At 33.7% G+C, this 22,493-nt stretch overlaps 1 protein-coding gene across 1 annotated transcript; it reads left to right on the top strand.

Annotated features, from left to right (window-relative positions):
* The first annotated feature begins 18,759 nt into the window (after positions 1–18,759).
* Positions 18,760–21,424, top strand: LOC105804187 (bet1-like protein At4g14600). The gene is made up of 4 exons (XM_012636682.2): positions 18,760–18,891; positions 19,014–19,137; positions 20,819–20,875; positions 21,079–21,424. The coding sequence occupies exons 1-4, from the start codon at positions 18,869–18,871 to the stop codon at positions 21,238–21,240; spliced, it is 366 nt and encodes a 121-aa protein (XP_012492136.1). The 5' UTR covers positions 18,760–18,868; the 3' UTR covers positions 21,241–21,424.
* Positions 21,425–22,493: the final 1,069 nt, after the last annotated feature.

Here is a 22,493-nt window from a genome sequence, read left to right as displayed (position 1 = left end):
TTAAAAAGAATAATTATCAGTGCAATTTTTTTAACCCCATTATCTTTTTCTTAAATATAAAATTATTATGCTATATATCATTATTAGAAATTTTTTAATTTACAAATAAATTAATAAAATAAAAAGATACAGACTTTTAGATACATTTTAATAAATTTAAAAGTTATTTGTAATCCCATATTTAGACAATACTCCCATAACTCAAACTTACCCTATAAATAAGTATCAATTGTTGGAAAAATTACTTTTATGGGATCTTTGAGGCATATTTTCAATAGGTAAAGGTGGAGTGATAAATCATAAAATTATGGTTTCATATTCTACTCTATGAAACCTTTACAACAGTATATCATATGCTCAAAATAGTTGAGTGGTGAATGAGAAATTGATGTTCAAAGTAAGTTACCTAAAAATATTGTTGAGGAAAAGTAAAAGCTTAGATCTTGCTTCATGCATAAAGGGTGTGGGTGTTAGGACTTGCACCTACACAATGTGGGTGATGCGAAATGTTTAGACCAGTTGGGCCCAAATGGGCTTGTAGATATTTTAAAACCCAACACGAATTTATTTTTCCTCAGCAGACATAATCTGCTTATATATGGACAGTATCTGATTTGATTTAATTTTTAAATCAAACTGATTTTTGGCTTTGTAATGGCAGATTTTATGTTTATTTCCAAAATTTTCCACTATCCTAAATACCTATAAAAGACTGTGTATTCTAGAGGATTAAACCTACATTCTAATATAATTTCTTATACCGAAATTCTGTTCATTTCAAAACTCTTCCTTTTTCCTCTCCATTTTTCAAACTTTCTAGTGATAGAAAAAGGCAAAGTTCGTTCGTTGATTGTTGTAGAGGTGCTACTACTTTGATCACTGTTGTTGTTGTTGTTGTTGTTGTATCCTGGGAGACACTCGACCAACATTTCTCCAAGTACCGTAGGAGCGGCCGAATCTGTCTTAAGGAAACTATGTTTCACAGGCCTCAATGTTTCGTAAAATCTCGATTCTTCTTTATTTCAACTTTTTATTATAGTTTTATTTAATTTTTATATTTAATAAATTGATTATAAATTATTATATTTATATTTTATTTCATATGTGTTTATTTATAATTATTTTATTTTATTCGCTAACGTGTTTTGTCTAACATCAATTTCTTCACTATTTTCATATAATCTTATGATTACATGAATTGTGTTAATATAGATTAGTATTAAAATTAAATAGATATAAACATTTCTAATATTTTGATTATATATATTGAAATTATCTATTTAATTTATATTATTAATAAAACTTGGTTGATGTCACCAATTAACCGAGTATCAATTCAGTTAATAAATTATTAATATACCATTTTATTAAATGATTACTATTATTATTTTGATGGTCTTTTGTCTTTTCATACTTTTATATAGTTTTTAAATTAATTAATTAATTAATTAAATTTATCAAGTATTGAACTCACATTTAATGGATTTATTAACAAATTCTTTACCACTAGACCAATAATAGTTCGTCTATAAATCAAAAAACTTTTAACATAAAATGTTTTCTTTCACCAAATCTGTATATTTCTATACTATTAATTAAATATTTGAATTAGTGCCATGAATCAACGAACACTAACTCAATTAAAAAATTATAAAAATATCCTTTCGTATTTAAGATAAGTTATATTATTTGAGGGTACTTTAGTCTTTTTAATTAAAAACAATAAAATTATGTATATGGTGTGATTTGAACCCATTTCAATTGCATTGGAACAATGATATTGTTAATTTAGAACATATTTAAGCAAAACTGTTTAAAAATAATTTGTTTTAATAATATATTAATATATATTTTTAAATGATTTAAGAAAAAGTTGAAAAGTTATTTTTAAAATTTAATTTTTAAAGCGAATAGATATTTAGAACAATGATATTGTTAATTTAGAACATATTTAAGCAAAACTGTTTAAAAATAATTTGTTTTAATAATATATTAATATATATTTTTGAAAATTCCACAAAAAATCTTTAATTTTTTACGTTATCATAATATGATTCAATCTTGTATTTGGATAATTTTATTTTTTATTTAATTATATAAATTTTTTAAATTAATTATTATAAAACGTTTTACTGCTTTTAATTGATATTTAATTTAAAATATTTTTAAAAATTCACATTTTATATTTAGCATTAGTAAAAAAGTATTATCTTACAAAGTGTTACTAGAGTAAAAAAATTTTATAAACAGATTTGAGTTGATGTCATTTACTTTTTAGAGTATAATAAAATAATAACTAAATAATTAAAAAATATTTACCATCATCTTAGACATATTTATAGAGTTTTTTTACTCCACTAATAATGAATAGAATAATTACCTAAAAAATTAAGTACTTAATCAAGACCAAAAGCCTCCATATTACTTTACAGCCTCATATCCAACCTCATTTTACATTTTTACAGCTTATATACATTGTTTGTATAAAAGTTATCATTAATAATTTTAAAAATAAGTTGTTAATTTTTAAAATAATGTTTGAAATAATTATTAAAAGAATACTAAAAATAAGTTGTAAGATATATTGCATTTAAAAAATAAATTCGAATACTAAAAATAATATTGTTGAGAGAGATAATCATGAATCTAAAAAATAAATAACAAAATAAATATAGAATGAAAAAAACCTCAACGAACCAAAATGAAATACAAGCATATATCATTTATTGAACCCAACTTGTAGTTGTAGAATTAGAAAACCTCTAACTTGTATCCGGAATAATCACCCTTATTTTTACTCATCTGGAAAGTAGCAATGCAAACATCAACAACTGGAACTGATATTCCTCGGCACGAACTGTCTTCCTATTCTTGTTTTGTTTTTGCTCTTGTAACCAAACTAAAAACATTTCATAAATGTCTCTGCTCACAGTTTTTACTATTTCGTGTAATAGTCTTTATGATTTATATGCGTCTTAAAGTCCATTAAATTATAATTTTTATTCTAATTTGTTCAAAATGTTGTTTTAAATATGTTTAATTCAGTTTTTATATTTTTATTAGAAATTATTGTTTTAATTAATACTAAAATTTTATCACACATATGTGTATAGAAGCTATGTATTTAAAATATATAAATTAGCTTTAAAATAATATTTAGTGAAAGGTAATGTTTGAAACTAATTAATGATAACAATGACATATTATGATGTTAGAATAAATAGCAATAGATTAAATTATGAGTAAAATAAAATTTAAATAAGTAGCTGTAGTAGGCCAATTTTACCTGGGCCTAAGACCAAATACAAATAATAAATAAAATAAAAAAAATCTCAAATATCCAGTCCATTTACAAAAAAAACAACAAACCCAAATACAAGTCCAAAAAAATAAAAACTCTAACAGCCCAATCAGCCCAAAACCTAAACACCTAATAGAAACCCTAGCCCCCCTAACCCAAGTGGCGCCGCACCCTACCCTAGCCTCTGTCTGCCGCGCCTCCACATGCCGTCTGGCACCTTTGCCTCTGACACCAACAAGACAGAAGCCAACAAGCAGAGAAAAACCAAATCGCAAAACAACAAAAAAATAGAAACTAAAAGTTGTGTAAATCTGCTATAAAAGCCTAGATCTCAGCCTTGTAATTTTTTTTTACGAACACAAAAATGGAGAAATCAAATATAAAAACAAAGTTTGAAAATGTGATTTCTTTTTCTTTTATTTCTATCTGTTATTATTTTGTATTTTTTATTTTTAATATAAAAGAAAAAGGAAAAAAGAAACTCACCTGAGTCACTTCGCATACTCGTCGTCGAAAACTTTCTCCGGCATCGAAAGGTCGAATCTTTTTCATTCTTTTTCCATTTTTTTAGGCATTTGCCTTCTAGATCTAAAATCTAGGCTTAAAACGGGCTAAAAAAAGGTAATTTTAGGTTTTCCTAAGCCACCATGTCTTTGGGGTAGTGGTAAGCAGTGGTAAAGACAGACAGACAGTGGCCCTACTGGCCGAAGAAGAGGAGAGGGAGAGAGGCTATGAGTTTTTTTTCAGATTTTTTTTAGATTAAGGGCTGAAAATGAATTTTTGAACAAATTTAGGGCTTTTATAATAGCATGAAACGACGTAGTTTCATTTCGCCCCCTCCAGAAGCTCGACAGGTTCAGGTTCTAATCCGGGGGATAATCTAACCAATCCTGTTGTCCTTGATTTGGATGATCTAGCGAAAACTAAATAGGTGAGAGTGGAGCTCCTAAAACAATTTGAAGATCGTTACAAACGGAAAAGGCGGGAGTGGAGCTCCCAAATCAATACTTTAAAGGCCCCAAGGAAAAGAGAAAACGACGTGAGTAATGTAACCATGTGTAACAAGAGTTATTCGATGCCAATCACTGTAAGTCAACTGAGAACGATAACCACTAGTCATCAGGGCCCACCAAGATACGAGTCCAATACTAGGCAAAGAACGGAGAAGCCCCAGTTTACGCCTATTCCAATGACATACAGGGAGTTGTATCAAAGTTTATTTGATTCACAAGTTGTTTCCCCTTTCTACCTAAAACCTATGCGGCCCCCATACCCCAAATGGTACAACACGAACGCCCAATGCGAGTACCATGCGAGAATCACAAGACACTCGATTGAAAACTTCACCACTTTCAAAAAGATAATCAAAAGACTCATCAAAATGGTTATTGTGAAATTTGATGATCTATCTAGTGCAGAAAATCTGTTACCCAACCATTCTGACAAAGGGGTAAACACGATAATCGAGAGTGCAGAGAGGAGAATCAAGACAAATGTTGCAGAAGTAAAAACCCTACTGAAATGAGTTTTGGAACAAATGATAGACATGGGATTAATCATTCAGAATTCGGAGAAGAGACCAAAAGGGATGAGGAGCTACTGTGAGTTCCACACAGAAAAAGGTCATGAAATCCAGGAGTACATTGAATTCAAAGCTTTGGTGCAGAGCCTAATGGATAATAAAGAGTTGGAATTCCTTGAAGAAGTCAAAGGCCTGAACGGAATGTTGGGGAATTTGATCGTTAACACCGTATCTGAAGAGGGAGCCGGGGAAGATAATTTATCAGGCATTTGCCCTTACATATCTAAGAGTGTTTTGAACAATGGGACTGTGGAAGGGATCCCTGTATTTTTTAAAGTTAATTCAGAGTAATGTCTAAAACACGCTTATTGCTCTAAGCGTAAGGGCAATAAGAATCCTTTTGTGAGATAGGCTTATGTCCAACATCTTTATTTTAGTAAAATGCATCTTTGTTTCTCACTTCGAGCAAATATTCTTTTATTTCATAATCATACTATACAGATAAATATTCTTAGATTCTTTTGTTCTTTGGATCTTCCTTCGTCCCTATAATAGGTCTCCAGATATCAATGATATGAGTGACACTGCTATTGACTCAGAACCTCCTTTTGAGCAAGATAGGTGTCTAGAGGAACCTCAGGACTTTGAAGATGACCGAGACTGTAGCTTGTCTCCTGATTTGTTAATAATGGTAGAAAAAGATTAGAAACAGATCCTACCTTACAAATAATCAATGGAAACCATGGTTTTACTCTATGTGGGGCATGGATGTCATTGGGCTGATCTCGCCAAAAGCTTCTGGCGATCATCAATTCATCTTTGTGGCCATCGATTACTTCACTAAGTGGGTGGAATTTGCTTCATATGCCAATGTCACAAAGTCGACAGTCAGTAAATTCTTGAAAAAAGAAATCATATGTCGGTATGGAATGCCAAAAAGGATCATATCTAACAATGCACTAAATTTGAACAATAGCACGATATCAGAAGTTTACAGTTTGTTCAAGATTAACACCATGTCTCCCCAAAATGAATGGTACATTGGAGGCAAAAAAAAAACAAAAAAAACAAAAAAAAAACAAAGAACAAAAAATAGAAAAACAAAAACCTCTACCGGGGCAACGCCTTTTTCTTTGTTTTATGGAATAGAGGCGGTTCTGCTTATTGAGGTTGAAATTACCTCTCTCCGAGTTTTGTCAGAACTAAAGCTAGATGAAGCAAAATGGATCCAAGCTCGATATGATCAGTTAAATTTGATTGAAAAGAAAAGGTTGAAAGCTATCTGTTATGGTTAAATGTACCAAAAGCGAATGATGCGAGCTTACGACAAAAATGTTCACCCTAGAGAATTCCATGAGGGGGACTTGGTATTGAAGAAGATCCTTCCCATACAAAAAGATTTTAGAGGAAAATGGATGCCAAACTGGGAAGGACCTTATGTGGTAAAGAAGACATTTTTCGGAGAAGCGTTAATATTAACTAAGATGGACAGCAAGAGCCTGCCTAATCCAGTAAACTCAGATTCAGTCAAGAAATAATTCACTTAAAAAAAGAGAGAAAAAAAAGAAAAACAAAAATGAGAGGCCAAGGTGAAAACCCGCAAATGGCGCCTTGAGACTAAAGGGGTTTCGAATTGAAAACCCAAGAAAAGGGCAATTCAATTTTTTTTATCAAAGGTGGGGCATGTGGTAGTCTTGTCGTCTTTGAATTAACAAGAAGGAGGGATGCTACATCTTGGGGAATCAACAAAGTCTTCTAGGACTTCTAAACACGTATCAAGTTCGAAGGGTCGTCGAGAAGTTTTGTGCAGATAAGCTCATGCTACGATATCTGGGGCACCTATTTCCATCTTATACATTTCGTATCTTAGCAAAATTTACTATCTTGATTAATTTATTCATTTCGAGCTTTGCTCTCAATAAAATTTCATCTTGTCCATTGCGATAATCTTTTTCAAGCATTTTCATTGAAATAACGATTAATGGACTGATAATATTCAAACAAAAGGAATTTTGCATATTACTCTAAAAACTTCTAAATAGTACGAGGACCTGAAAAATGACTATTATTTAGGACTAACCAAACCTAAGGGTTGGAAACATCTGGGAAAGAATAGTCTAAATTGTGACTATTTCTTCAGGTTTTTTATCAAAGATACCAGCTGAGCAAGAAAGCAGTGTAATACGTCAGTGATAAAAAATTGATGAACAACGAAAAATAAAAACCTAAGCATTAAAAGAGGATCATTCACGAAAAATGACAATTTGCATTCATGCAAATATCATTCATACACACCTAGTTAGGAGCATTTGATTCATTCTGATCATGACATCCTAATCACTAGAGTCCACGAAATGGACTCTACAAGTAATGTTCCTCAAAGAACAGATCAGCGAAACCACAAATCCTATAGCACTGAAGTTGTAGTGGGATGGATTGAAGTCATTATGACGGATCTTATCTTCCTGAAGTTGCAGTGGAGCAGATTGAAGCCACCAGCCTTATCTCCCTGAAGTTGTAGTGGAGCAGATTGAAGACAACGAATCTTATTTCCCTAGCGTTGCAGTGGAACAGATTAAAGCTACAAATTATGGCAGATCTTATCTTCCAGAAGTTGCAGTGGAGCAGATTGATGCCACCAGCCTTATCTCTCTGATTGCAGCGGAGCAGATTAAAGATAGCGAATCTTATTTCCTTGGCATTGCAGTGGAACAGATTAAAGCTACAAATTATGACAGATCTTATCTTCCTGAAGTTGTAGTGGAGCAGATTGAGGCCACCGGCCTTATCTACCTGAAGTTGCAGCAAAGCAGATTGAAGACAGAGAATCTTATTTCCCTGGCGTTGCAGTGGAACAGCTTAAAGCTACAAATTATGGTGGATCTTATCTTCCTGAAGTTGCAGTGGAGCAGATTGAAGCCACCAGCCTTATCTCCTTAAAGTTGCAGCGGAGCAGACTGAAGACAACAAATCTTATTCCCCTGGCATTGTAGTGGAACAGATTAAAGCTACAAATTATGGCGAATCTTATCTTCCTGAAGTTGCAGCGGAACAGACTGAAGACACAATCCTTATCTCGCTTAAGTTGTAGTGGAGCAGGATAAAAATATACAAACCTTATCTCCCTGAAGTTGTAGTGGAGCAGGTTGAAGTTACCGATTCTTATCTCCTTGAAGTTGCAGCGGAGTAGATCGAAGCTACAAATCTCTTCTCTCTGAAATTATATTGAAGTAGATCGTAGCCACAATCCTTATCTCCCTAAAGTTGCACTGGAACGGGATAAAAATATACAAACCTTATCTCCTTAAAGTTACAGTGGAGCAGATTGAAATTACCAATTCTTATCTCCTTAAAGTTGCAGGAGAGTAGATCGAAGCTACAAGTCTCTTCTCCCTGAAATTATATTGGAGCGGATCGAAACACCAATTCCTATACCCCTGAAGATGCGGTGAAATGGAATGAGGCTACTTGAAATAAATAAGCACCATAAAGATAAGATTCGGCAAGACCAGGCAAAATTGGCCTTTTTAAAGTCTTTGTTCCATTCTCGTTACACGATAATGAGCAAAGAGGGGCAGCTGTAATAGGCCAATTTCGCTCGGGCCCAAGACCAAATACAAATAATAAAGAAAACAAAAAAAGCCCAAATATCCAGTCCATTTACAAAAAAATAGTAGACCCAAATACAAGCCCAAAAAAATAAAAACTCTAACAGCCCAATCAGTCCAAAACCTAAACACCTAACAGAAACCCTAGCCCCCAACCCAAGTGGCGGCGCACCCTACCCTAGCCTCTGTCTGTCGCGCCTCCACATGCCATCTAACACCTTTGCCCCTGACACCAACAAGACAGAAGCCAATAAGCAGAGAAAAACCAAATCGAAAACAACAAAAAAATAGAAACTAAAAGTTGTGTAAATCTACTATAAAAGCTTAGACCTCAGCCTTGTAATTTTTTTTGAACACAAAACAGGAGAAATAAAATATAAAAACAAAGTTTGAAAAGCTGATTTCTTTTTCTTTTATTTATATATGTTATTATTTTGTATTTTTTATTTTTAATATAAAAGAAAAAGGAAAAAAGAAACTCACCTGACTCACTTCGCATACTCGTCGTCGAAAACTTTCTCCGACGTTGAAATCAACAAAAAAGGATGAAGGTCGAATCTTTTTCATTCTTTTTCTATTTTTTAGGCATTTGCCTTCTAGATCTAAAATATAGGCTTAAAACGGGCTAAAAAGGTAATTTTGGGTTTTCCAGCCACCGTGTACGGGAGTGCCGTGGCCGGCAAGTGGCCGATGGGCAGACAGTGGCCCTCTTGGCTGGAGAAGAGGAGAGGGAGAGAGGCTATGAGTTTCTTTTCAGGCTTTTTTAAGATTAAGGGCTGAAAATGAATTTTTGAACAATTTTAGGGCTTTTATAATAGCATAAAATGACGTAGTTTCATTTGGCCCCCTCCAGACGCCAAAACGGCATCGTTTTGGGGGGGCAACTCGTGACTTGACCCGCTTGCCCTGAGGATTCGCGTGTTTTTTCGGTGAATGGGCTATTTGCGCACGCGGTCCTTCTGCTTTTGTGGTGCTTCGCAATTTAGTCCTCGACTGTTTATTTATTTATTTATTTATTCATTTATTTAAAAAATATTTTACTTAATATTCTGTTTAATAATTTATTTATTTATTTGATTTCTTTTTAAACCAAATGTGTATTAGCTCTTATTTATTCATTTACTCATTCTTTTTAAATTAACTTGTTTATTTTATTTTGCCCTTATCATTGTCATTTTATTTCTTTCCATTTATTTACTTACTACTTTTTACGTACTTTCAAAATTTAGATTTATTATTATTGTCATTGTTATTATTATTGTTATTATATTCTCATTTGCATTATTATGAGTATTATCATTTATGCGTATTGACTTTATGATTCATTAATATTAATGCTATGTATGTTATATTTTATTATGCACATTATGTCATTGTTACTTCAAATGTATGTTGCACTATCATTATTAGCCACGTATGACCCTTTTAAAGTTTTTAAACGATTTCTTTTAAAATATAATCAAATAAATTACAAGTATATTATTCTTAGATATTTCATCAACTTTCACCCAAATGCATAGAAAGGGAAATATTTTAAAATCGATAATATTTCAAGTTACGGAGAATCGAGAAATTGTACCCTAACTTACGGGGTTTTGATTTTCTCGTTAGACCTAAATAGCAAAATATCCTTTTAATTTTCAAAATACACGAAATTTCAAAAAAAAATAAAGGCAAGCTCATTCTCAAAGGTTCAATGTGTCGTATCCTAACGTACGAGATGTGACATTTTGCTATCTCTAGACGAGAGGGTCTTTAATATTCGTTTCAATTTATTCAAGCATTTTTTTCTAAAAATAACATTAATAAAAATGGATATTATTTTAAATTTCCTTTCAAATTTTCAACTTTCGACATTAAGACATTAAGTAATCAACTAGGTACCAATTTTGGGCGCATCGAGGGTGCTAATCCTTCCTCGTGTGTAACTTAATCACGAATCCATTTTCTGGATTATATAGACCAAAAATTATCGTTTTAGTAAATTTAATTTTTTATAAAAATGATTAAATTATTCGGTGATCCGATCACACCTAAATAAAAAGGATTGGTGGGGACTCAATTTTCATTTTTAAATAAAAAGTCGACGACCTTTTTCAAAATAATGGTTTCGACAGCTTGGCGACTCCACTGGGGACTAAAATAAGAGAGTCAAGCCACAAGTTGATTATTTTTTGTCTTTTTGTCGAAAATTTATAATTCGATTTAAATTTACAATCCCTTTGTTGCATTCCATCCGTCATTTTTGTGGTATTTGTTATAAAATGTTTTCTTTATTGGTTTAAGCCTTTTTATATGTTTCTGCACATGCATTACATGACTGCTCGATTATACCCTTTTAAGTGGGAGTGAGAAACTACTCCTTCGTGAGGTTTTCACCTCCGCATGGGATAGTGAATCGCTTTCGGGATATATCCGTACCTATGTCTTCGTGAGATTTTCATATCTGCATGGCCATAGGGAAATGTATTCCCCTGAACTGAACTCGATCCATATGAGCTTATAATGGATGAGGATCGATGAATCTGCCAATTCAGATACCTTTACTTTAGAACCGAACCGCATATAGTGAGCCCTAATAGCCTACCCTAGGAAGAACTACACGAAATCCTAGTGGTCACCCAAATAGGTGCTTTGTTTATTATTCCTTGCTCATTTTAGCTTTCTATAATGTACTGACTTGTTTTGTTTTGCTTTGACTGTGATTACATTGTATTTTCATCATAGAAAAGAGGTGTTGATTCATGTTTAGTTGCTAAATAGAGAGCTTGTCATGGAAAATGGATTTCTTGATAAAGTGGAAGACAATGTAGTCGTCCAAATAGGGTCCGAGAAAATGTAACGAGGAAAGGGTGATAGTCTGATGAATGAATACATGACTATACTTTGTTGCCTGTGGATTCAAGTTGACAAAGATTATTTGAGAGCCGTCAACGTCTTAGCTTTCTTAAAGAAGTTAACGAACCTCACGAGGATGAGTGAACAATGGGTCGTGACTTAGATCAAACAAAAAGGAGATAGAGGAGGCACCCCTTTGAAGAGTTCGCGAGATTCGATCTTAATATACGGATATCGATGCCTTCACTTTGAGTATTAGGGTAAGCCGTATATGTAGATATCTGTTTTATGTAAAGAGATTTGTTTTCTAGTAAAGTTCTTCTATTAGAATTGAGTTAGAATTAACGCCTCTTTTCTCTTTTTTGCATTCATTGCATTCATGTATTAACATTGCATTGCATCATATGCATTAAGTCTCACAAAAAGACCCTAAAATCTTAGCAGTTATCCTGGAATATCGATACACGAGGAAAAAATAAAGAAATAGACCAAAGGTTGGAGAGATTAGAGCAAATGAAAATACAGATCCAAGAGCAATTAGCCAAAATTCAACAAGATATGAGGGATCAGATGCTAGAATTCCAAAGAACTGTGATGAGCCAGTTAACCCAGTTGTTGGCTGGAGGGGTAAAAAAAGGAAAGAGCCCAAGGGTCAATTTCGGGGATGATAACGAGGACCCTGCTTATCCTTCAGGCTTTACCCCAATAAACACCCAAGCACAACCAAGCGCATGTCCATAAAGGGTGTCTGCTAACATCAGACCCCAATACCAGACCGATACCTCGACACCGGTGAACTTCCCGACAGGTTTAGGTTCTAACCCAAGGGATAATCTAGCCATTCCTATTGCCCTTGATTTGGATGATCTAGCGAAAACAAAACAGGTGAGAGTGGAGCTCTCAAAACAATTTGAAGATTGTTACAAACGGAAAAGGCGGGAGTGGAGCTCCCAAATCAATACTTTAAAGGCCCCAAGGAAAAGAGAGAATGACGTGAACAATTTAACCACGTGTAACAAGAGTTATTCGAAGCCAATCACTGTGAGCCAAACGAGAACGATAACACTAGTCATCAGGGCCCACCAAGATACGAGTCCAATGCTAGGCAAAGAACAGAGAAGCCCCAGTTTACGCCTATTCCAATGTCATACAGGGAGTTGTACCAAAGTTTATTTGATGCACAAGTTGTTTCCCCTTTCTACCTAAACCCTATGCAACCCCCATACCCCAAATGGTATGACGCGAACGTCCAATGCGAGTACCACGCGGGACACTCAATTGAGAACTGCACCACTTTCATAAAAATAATCAAAAGACTCATCTAAATAGGTATTGTAAAATTCGATGATCTATCTAGTTTAGAAAATCTGTTACCAAACCATTCTGACAAATGGGTAAACACGATAATCGAGAGTGCAAGGAGGAGAATTAAGACAGATGTTACAGAAGTAAAAACCACACTGAAATAAGTTTTGAAAAAAATGATAAACATGGGATTAATTACTCAGAATTCGGAGAAGAAACCAAAAGGGATGAGGAGCTACTATGAGTTCTACGCTAAAAAAGGTCATGAAATCCAGGAGTGCGCTGAATTCAAAGCTTTGGTGCAGAGCCTAATGGATAATAAAGATTTGGAATTCCTTGAAGAAGTCAAACACCCGAAAGGAATGTTGAAGAATTTGAACGTTAAAGCCGTATCCGAAGAGGGAGCTGAGGAATATAATTTATCAGGCATTTGCCCTTACATATCTAAGAGTGTTTTGAACAATGGGACTGTGGAAGGGATCCCTGTATGTTTTAAAGCTAATTCGGAGTAATGTCTAAAACACACTTATTGCTCTAAGTCTAAGGGCAATAAGAATCCTTTTGTGAGATAGGCTTATGTCCAACATCTTTATTTTAGTAAAATGCATCTTTGTTTCTCACTTCGAGCAAATATTCTTTTATTTCATAATCATACTATACAGATAAATATTCTTAGATTCTTTTGTTCTTTGGATCTTCCTTCGTCCCTATAATAGGTCTCTAGATATCAATGATATGAGTGACACTGCTATTGACTCAGGACTTGTCTCCTAATTTGTTAATAATGGTAGAACAAGATGAGAAACAGATCCTACCTTACAAATAATCAATGGAAACCATGGTTTTTCTCTATGTGGGGCATGGATGTCATTGGGACGATCTCGCCAAAAGCTTCTGGCGATCATTAATTCATCTTTGTGGCCATCGATTACTTCACTAAGTGGGTGGAAGTTGCTTCATATGCTAATGTCACAAAGTCGACAGTCAGTAAATTCTTGAAAAAAGAAATCATATGTCGGTATGGAAAGCCAAAAAGGATCATATCTAACAATGCACTAAATTTGAACAGTAGCAAGATATCAGAAGTTTGTAGTTTGTTCAATATTAACACCATGTCGCCCCAAAAATAGCAGTACAATGGAGGCAAAAAAAACAACAAAAATAATAAAAATAAAAAATAAAAAAAAACAAAGAACAAAGAACAGAAAAACAAAAACCTCTACTGGGGCAACGCCTTTCTCTTTAGTTTATGGAATGGAGGCGGTTTGTTCTTATTGAGGTTAAAATTCCCTCTCCTAGTTTTATCAGAACTAATGCTAGATAAAGCAAAATAGATACAAGCCCGATATGGTCAAATGTACCAAAAGCGAATGATGCGAGCTTACGACAAAAATGTTCGCCCTAGAGAATTCCATGAGGGAGACTTGGTATTGAAGAAGATCATTCCCATACAAAAAGATTTCAGAGGAAAATGGATGCCAATCTGGGAATGACCTTATGTGGTAAAGAAGGCATTTTCCGGAGAAGCGTTAATATTAACTAAGATGGACGGCAAGAGCCTGACTAATCCAGTAAACTCAAATTCAGTCAAGAAATACTTCACTTAAAAAAAGAGTGAAAAAAAAGAAAGAAAAGAAAAACAAAAATGAGAGGCCAAGGTGAAAACCCGCAAATGGCGCCCTGAGACTAAAGGGGTTTTGAATTGAAAATCCAAGAAAAGGGCAATTGAAATTTTTTTATCAAAGGTGGGCCATGTATCAAGTTCAAAGGGTTATCGAGAAGTTTTGTGCAGAGAAGCTCATGCTACGATATCTGGGGCACCTATTTCCATCTTATACATTTCGTATCTTAGTAAAATTTGCTATCTTGATTAATTTATTCATTTCGAGCTTTGATCTCAATAAAATTTCATCTTGTCCATTACGATAATCTTTTTCAAGCATTTTTCATTGAAATAATTATTAATGGACTGATAATATTCAAACAAAAGGAGTTCTGCATATTACTCTAAAAGCTTCTAAATAGTACGAGGACCTGTAATAGGACTATTGTTTAGAACTAACCAAACCTAAGGGTTGGAAACATTTGGGAAAGAATAGTCTATATTGTTACTATTTCTTCAGGTTTTCTGTCAAAGATACCAGCTGAGCAAGAAAGCAGCGTAATACGTCAGTGATAGAACATTGATAAACAATGAGCAATGACAACAGAAGAATTAAAAGAGGATAATTCTCGAAAATGACAATCTGCATTCATGCAAATATCATTCATACACACCTAGTTAGGAGCATTTGATTCATTCTGATCATGACATCCTAATCACTAAGGTCCACGAAATGGACTCTACAGGTCATGTTCCTCAGAGAACAGATCAGCGAAACCATAAATCCTATAGCACTGAAGTTGCAGTGGGATGGATTGAAGTCATTATGGCGGATCTTATCTTTCTAAAGTTGCAGTGGAGCAAATTGAAGCCACCAGCCTTATCTCCTTGAAGTTGTAGCGGAGCAGACTGAAAACAGTGAATCTTATTTCCCTCGCGTTGTAGTGGAATAGATTAAAGCTACAAATTATGACGGATCTTATCTTCCTAAAGTTGTAGTGGAGCAGATTGAGGCCACCAGCCTTATCTCCCTAAAGTTGCAGCGGACCAGATTGAAGACAGCGAATCTTATTTCCCTGGCGTTGCAGTGGAACAGATTAAAGCTACAAATTATGATGGATCTTATCTTCCTGAAGTTGTTGTGGAGTAGATTGAAGCCACCAGCCTTATCTCCTTAAAGTTGCAGCGGAGCAGACTGAAGACAACAAATCTTATTCCCCTGGCGTTGCAGTGGAACAGATTAAAGCTACAAATTATGGCGAATCTTATCTTTCTGAAGTTGCGGCGAAACAGACTGAAGACACAATCCTTATCTCCCTGAAGTTGAAGTGGAGCAGGAGTAAAATATACAAATCGTATCTCCCTGAAGTTGTAATGGAGCAGGTTGAAGTTACCAATTCTTATCTCCTTGAAGTAGCAGCGGAGTAGATCGAAGCTACAAATCTCTTCTCACTGAAATTACATTGGAGCAGATCGAAGCCACAATCCTTATCCCCCTGAAGTTGCAGTGGAGCAGGATAAAATTATACAAACCTTATCTCCCTGAAGTTGTAGTGGAATAGGTTGAAATTACCAATTCTTATCTCCTTGAAGTTGCAGAGGAGTAGATCGAAGCTACAAGTCTCTTCTCCCTGAAATTACATTGGAGCAGATCGAAGCCACAATCCTTATCTCCCTGAAGTTGCAGTGGAGCAGGATAAAAATATACAAACCTTATCTCCCTGAAGTTGTAGTGGAGCGAGTTGAAATTACCAATTCTTATCTCCTTGAAGTTGCAGCAGAGTAGATTGAAGCTACAAGTCTCTTCTCCCTGAAATTACATTGGAGCGGATCGAAACACCATTTCCTATACCCCTAAAGCTGCGGTGAAATGGAATGAGGCTACTTGAAAGAAATAAGCACCATAAAGTCAAGATTCGGCAAGACTAGGCAAAATTGGCCTATTTAAAGTCTTTACTCCATTCTCGTTACATGACAATGAGCAAAGAGGGGCAGCTGCAATAGGCCAATTTCGCCCGGGCCCAAGACCAAATACAAATAATAAATAAAACAAAAAAAATCCTAAATATCCAGTCCATTTACAAAAAAACAGCAGACCCAAATACAAGCCCCAAAAACTAAAAACTCTAACAGCCCAAAACCTAAACACTTAACAGAAACCCTAGCCCTCTTTACCCAAGTGGTGCCGCACCCTACCTTAGCCTCTGTCTGTCGCGCCTCCACATGCCGTTTGACACCTCTGCCTCTGACACCAACAAGCAGAGAAAAACCAAATTGCAAAATAACAAAAAAAAATAGAAACTAAAAGTTGTGTAAATCAGCTATAAAAGCCTATATCTCAGCCTTGTAATTTTGTTTTTACGAACACAAAAAAGGAGAAATAAAATATAAAAGCAAAGTTTGAAAAGGTGATTTCTTTTTCTTTTATTTATATCTGTTATTATTTTGTATTTTTTTTATTTTTAATATAAAAAAAAGCAAAATAGAAACTCACCTGAGTCACTTCGCATACTCGTCGTCGGAAACTTTCTCCGGCGTCGAAATTGGCAGAAAAGGATGAAGGTCGAATCTTTTTTATTCTTTTTCTATTTTTTTGGCATTTTCCATCTAGATCTAAAATCTAGGCTTAAAACGGGCTAAAAAGGGTAATTTTGGGTTTTTTGGCCACCGTGTACGGGAGTGCCGTGGCCGGTGGGTGGCCGACGGACAGACAGTGGCCCTATTGGCTGGAGAAGAGGAGAGGGAGAGAGGCTATGAGTTTCTTTTTAGATTTTTTTTAGATTAAGGGCTGAAAATGAATTTTTGAACAATTTTAGGGCTTTTATAATAGCATGAAATGACATAGTTTCATTTGGCCCCCTCCAGACGCCAAAACGTCGTCGTTTTTGGGGGGGGGAACCCGCGATCCGACCCGTTTGCCCTCAGGATCCGCGTGTTTTGCGGTGAATGGGTTATTTGCGCACGCAGTCCTTCCACTTTTGTGGTGCTTCGCAATTTAGTTCTCGATTGTTTATTTATTTATTTAAAAAATGTTTTACTTAATATTCTATTTAATAATTTATTTATTTATTTATTTATTTGATTTCTCTTTAAACCAAATGTGTAATAGCTCTTATTTGTTCATTTACTCATTATTTTAAATTAACTTGTTTATTTTATTTTGCCCTTATCATTGTCATTTTATTTCTTTTCATTTATTTACTTACTACTTTTTACATACTTTCAAAATTTAGATTTATTATTATTGTCATTGTTATTATATTATCATTTGCATTATTATGAGTATTATCGTTTATGTGTATTGACTTTATGATTCATTAATATTAATGCTATGTATGTTATATTTTATTATGCACATTATGTCATTGTTACTTCAAATGTATGTTGCACTATCATTATTAGCCACGTATGACCCTTTTAAAGTTTTTAAATGATTTCTTTTAAAATATAATCACATAAATTACAAGTATATTATTCTTAGATATTTCATCAACTTTCACCGAAATTCATAAAAAGGGAAATGTTTTAAAATCGATAATATTTTGCATTTTGGAGAATCGAGAAATTATACCCTAACTTACAAGGTTTTGATTTTCTTGTTAGACCTAAATAGCAAAATATCCTTTTAAATTTCAAAATACACGAAATTTTAATAAAAATAAAGGCAAGCTCATTCTCAAAGGTTCAATGTGTCGTGTCCTAACGTAGGGGATATGACATTTTGCTATCTCGAGACGAGAGGGTCATTAATATTCGTTTCAATTTATTTAAGCGTTTTTTTTTAAATAGCATTAATAAAAATGGATTGTATTTTAAATTTCCTTTCAATTTTTCAACTTTCGACATTATGACATTAAGTAATAAACTAGGTACCAATTTTGGGCGCATCGAGGGTGCTAATCCTTCCTCGTGCGTAACCAACTCCCGAACCTGTTTTCTGGATTTTGTAGACAAAAAATTATCGTTTTAGTAAATTTAAACTTTTATAAAAATGATTAAATGATGAGGTGATCCGATCACACCTAAATAAAAAGGATTGGTGGCGACTCCATTTTCGTTTTTAAATTAAAAGTCGACGAACTTTTTCAAAAAAATGGTTTTGATAGTAAATATATTATCCTAAGAATACAAAATGTATTGCAATATTTTATCATGGTTTTATCATGATTTTGAAATAGTGGTAAGTTCACTTGTGACACTGTTTCAATTAACAACATTATCAATATATATACAATTGATATAAATGATAAAACATATATAATATAATTAAAATAAAATGTTAGTTTAGTGATAAAGTTGATGTTTTATTGACGTAAATAGATTGAGTTTAAATTCAATCACTTGAATATTTTATTAATTTTTTAAATTAAAAATATTAAAATATCTTTGAATAAAATAATTTATTTAAAAATTAAAATATTTTTGAATAATATATTTTATTTTAATTACAAAAGGATATTTTGATAATTTTCTCAACTTATATGAATTAGAGACTTAATTAATATAGTATGAATTTTTAAGCAAGTATATAATAAAAAATATTTTAACAGTACAAATAATAAAATATGATAAAAAAATATGATTTGAGTATATAAAATTCAGAAAAAACATAAAATTCGGATATACCGTTACGGTGAAGCATGTGATGAATTTTGACAGAACCGTTACAGTTCCCGGAGCAATTCTCCCCCATGGCGAATCCTTACAGATCAAGGTACTCAAATCTCATCTGTTTCTTAATTTATTTCTTTACCCCTCTTTTTCTTTATCATTTTTTCTCATCAATATTTTTCGCCATTTAAAACATGACTTGATAAAAAATTTCAAATATAACAGCCAGGGCCTTAGCGCTAGACCCGTGGGAAATTCTGATGAAATCCAACTGAGAATCGATCCAGTTCATGCTGATTTAGACGAAAAGATTTCGGGTCTGCACAAACAAGTTACACAACTCAAACACGTAAGTTCCTTCTTTCTTTTTTTTTTTTAAATAGAAATCGAGTTTGAGGTTTTTTGGGGTTATTTTTGGTCGATTAATAATTCTGATACGATATGAAATCTGGGTTTTGTTTTTGAATTAATTAGGTTTGGCTTCTAAATTTAGAATCTTTTATAGTTCTTAGATTCTAGAAAATGGGATACAGATGAGAAATTTATTGAAGGCTATTCCTTTTTGGGTAAAAGAGTTCAACAAAAAAGAACACAATGTTAAATTATTGGTTTAGAAATATATTTTCTGCATTTTCAATGGATAACTTATTTGATTGTTTATATGAAGAAAACCAGAATGTTTCATTATCTTACTCGTAACTGTTGCTCGTCCTATGTTTTAGGTTGCAGCTTCTACTTAATAATGTTTCTTTGTACTCTGTTAATATCTCTATATGTTGAGTTGGACTGTAAATTCTGCATCTTTGGATCTTCCTATTTGTGCTTTCATGTAATTAGTTGCACCCAATTGACATTTGAGCATTTTGGTGCTTTTCGAAATCCCACTAATCGTTTAAGCAATGGAATAATTGTAATGCGTTTTCTCACATGACCGAAACTACAGTTTCCTCAGGTTTTGTCTTCCATGTTTGGCATATAGATGGAACTTCTGAAGGAAAAAGAGCAGCTGGAACCAAATTCTTAATGCCTTTTCTCTTTCTGCTTATTTTTGTCGTTATTATTATTGTTTACATGTGGCGGATAAGTTGAACTGAAGGAAGAAAAACATTTGCAGAAATACAAGTAGCATCCTTTTGGACACCCTATTCAACTCTTAATGCACTGCAAGGATATAAATTTAAACACATATATTTATGAAATCTAGAGCCAAAGTTAGCCAAAGTAGTTTCCCTGCAAATATGCTTCACAATAATAGTCTAATCTATACCATTCTCTAGCTTATTGATCTTGTGAGGAGTTTACTCATCTCCTATGGCTCGTCTTTTTGTTGAAGCATCTGAGCAACGTTCATTGATCTGTCTTAAATCTTCTATCATTACTTGACCATGGATAAAATTCAGTGCTCTTATTTGCTTACTGCATGCTATCTTCGATGTCAAGTCATGCTTTTTCTGCTTCTACTTCATTTGAACCCCTGGCTCTGCTCCATTCTGCTTGACTTGCCCCACTATTACTACTAGATCAAAGCTAAAAGATGGTTCTGTGAATAAGTATCTTGACTTTGTTTGTCCTTTTTTTTTTTTTTTTTTAAGTTGAGATCTCCTATCATCTTTCATTAAGGAATCTTCCTGTTTGATTGTCATCAGCACTTGTGAATTCAATGAAAACTATGGCTGCATTTGTTTGGTCAGGTGCTTTCTCAATAATGCAAAAAATATTTAAATACTGTAGCCACAGAGAATAAGAAAAGGGCATCGAGAAAGTTTTGATTTTGGCAATGTAACGTGCAATATGCATTATAATTGAAACATCTATTCTTGTTCACTTTCACTGTGAATTTCCATGTAACATGAAAAATAAGTGCTACTATTTGGCTTCTGGCATAAACTGCTCTTTTATTTCTTATGTTTACCTGGGTGAGTCGGAAATAACTATCCTTATCTGATTATATTCTTTTCCTTTCAGTTTTCTGTTTCGAAAGAGTTTTTGTTTTGGTACTTTGAACTCTTGCTGAAAATGTTGATCCACAGGTGGCTCAAGAGATTGAAACTGAAGCACGGATACAGAATGAATTTGTGTCCGATCTGGTAAATACTCGCTTGACTTGACCCCTTAAATAATTTTTTTGTTTTATCGAAAAGAAAAGAAACAAAAACAAAAAGGGAACTATAAAACAGACGATGATCCATAGTACAATCAAAATTTGAATTAAGGCATCTGGTTCCCTTACCACGAAGTTAAGAAATACCATATTTACTATAACAACTCACTGTTTTGTTTCTTGCTTCAGCAAATGCTAATGAGCAGAGCTCAGGCAGGAGTAAAAAGTGGGATGACAAAGTTGAATCGAACTGTTGCTCAGCAGAGATCGAATCACATTTTGCAAGTGATAATCTTTGGTCTCACATGTTTCTCCATCGTCTACTTATGGTCAAAGCACTTCAAGAGATGACAACATTGGCTCCGAGGCTACCTTGTCATTGTGAATGCATATATAGTATTTCTCCACAACTTAATAGATTTTTAGTCCATCGGAGCATTTATTTTAGTTGCTACCATAATGTCATTTGCGGACTGAAAGGTTTATTCAATAACCATTTTCTGGGTATATGATGATTAAAGCTTGTCTACTCTAATTGCTTGCTACACGTTCAATATTTGATAAAGTATTAAGCACTCTTGGTACCAATTTAAAGCACTATACTTTTGCTAGACAAGCCAAGAAAAGAAAACACCAAAAATAAGGCTTAATTGGGTATTTTTAGGCACAAGAAATGGTGATTATGTTTCCAACCTCATGCAAGTTATCTCTCTATCTGCCAGCCAATAGCTAAATCCTCAGATAAAGGATGTGTCTATGGGGTGGTTTGGATTTGGACCAAATCCTCAAATAAAGGATGTGTCTATAGGGTGGTTTGGATTTGGACCAAATCCTAAAAGGTATTATTTGACTTGAAATATTGATAAAATTATCCCTCTACTCATCTATTTAAGAACATTGTTTAGGTATATCCTAGTGTCACGAGTCATGGATTAAAGCCTGTGATTATTGCATGCAAAATGTCCAATAAAGGTGAACTTATTAAATGGGGCGTATTTGATCCATTTGAACTGACTCAATTCGTGAAACTTATGAAGAAGCTAATCTACTTAAAGTCATAGTGGCCCATTGAAACACTCCAGTAAAACTAGAGTGACTAGGGTAATTAATGTAAATATTAAGGGATAAAGATGTATAAAGTTTAAATTCCTTAGGACTCTCAATTGTAGATAGGCTCTAACCTTGACCATTGATGTAATTAAATTTATACTGTTGGATCTCAGGGAGCTCAACTATAAATGAAGGTCTTCTCTCTCATTTGTAATAATTTCATTGATAGTTAAAGAATATATTTTAGAGCATTTATTCAAACAATTGGTGTGCATTGCTTTCATGTGACTTTTTCAATTCTTTTGTTGCCCTTTCATTTCGAGTTCGCTTCTGCTATATTTTTTAGTGTCTTAGAGAATTTTCAGGAGAATTCTCACTTTTCGAATATTAGGTTGACTTAGGTATATTTGAAGCAAAGAAATTACCTAAGGCCGTGTGATTTGCTAGACTAAATTTCTAGCCCGTAACGATATTTGAGTTAGTGTTTGAAGGTGTTGATTGAGATGTCGAAAGAAGTAGGCGAGCAGGTTGAGCCAATGAGACCCGTGGGAAGG

This window comes from Gossypium raimondii, chromosome 11, assembly GCF_025698545.1.
Source record: "Gossypium raimondii isolate GPD5lz chromosome 11, ASM2569854v1, whole genome shotgun sequence".
Taxonomy (NCBI): Eukaryota; Viridiplantae; Streptophyta; class Magnoliopsida; order Malvales; family Malvaceae; genus Gossypium; species Gossypium raimondii.
This window is presented reverse-complemented; position numbering and strand designations above follow the sequence as displayed.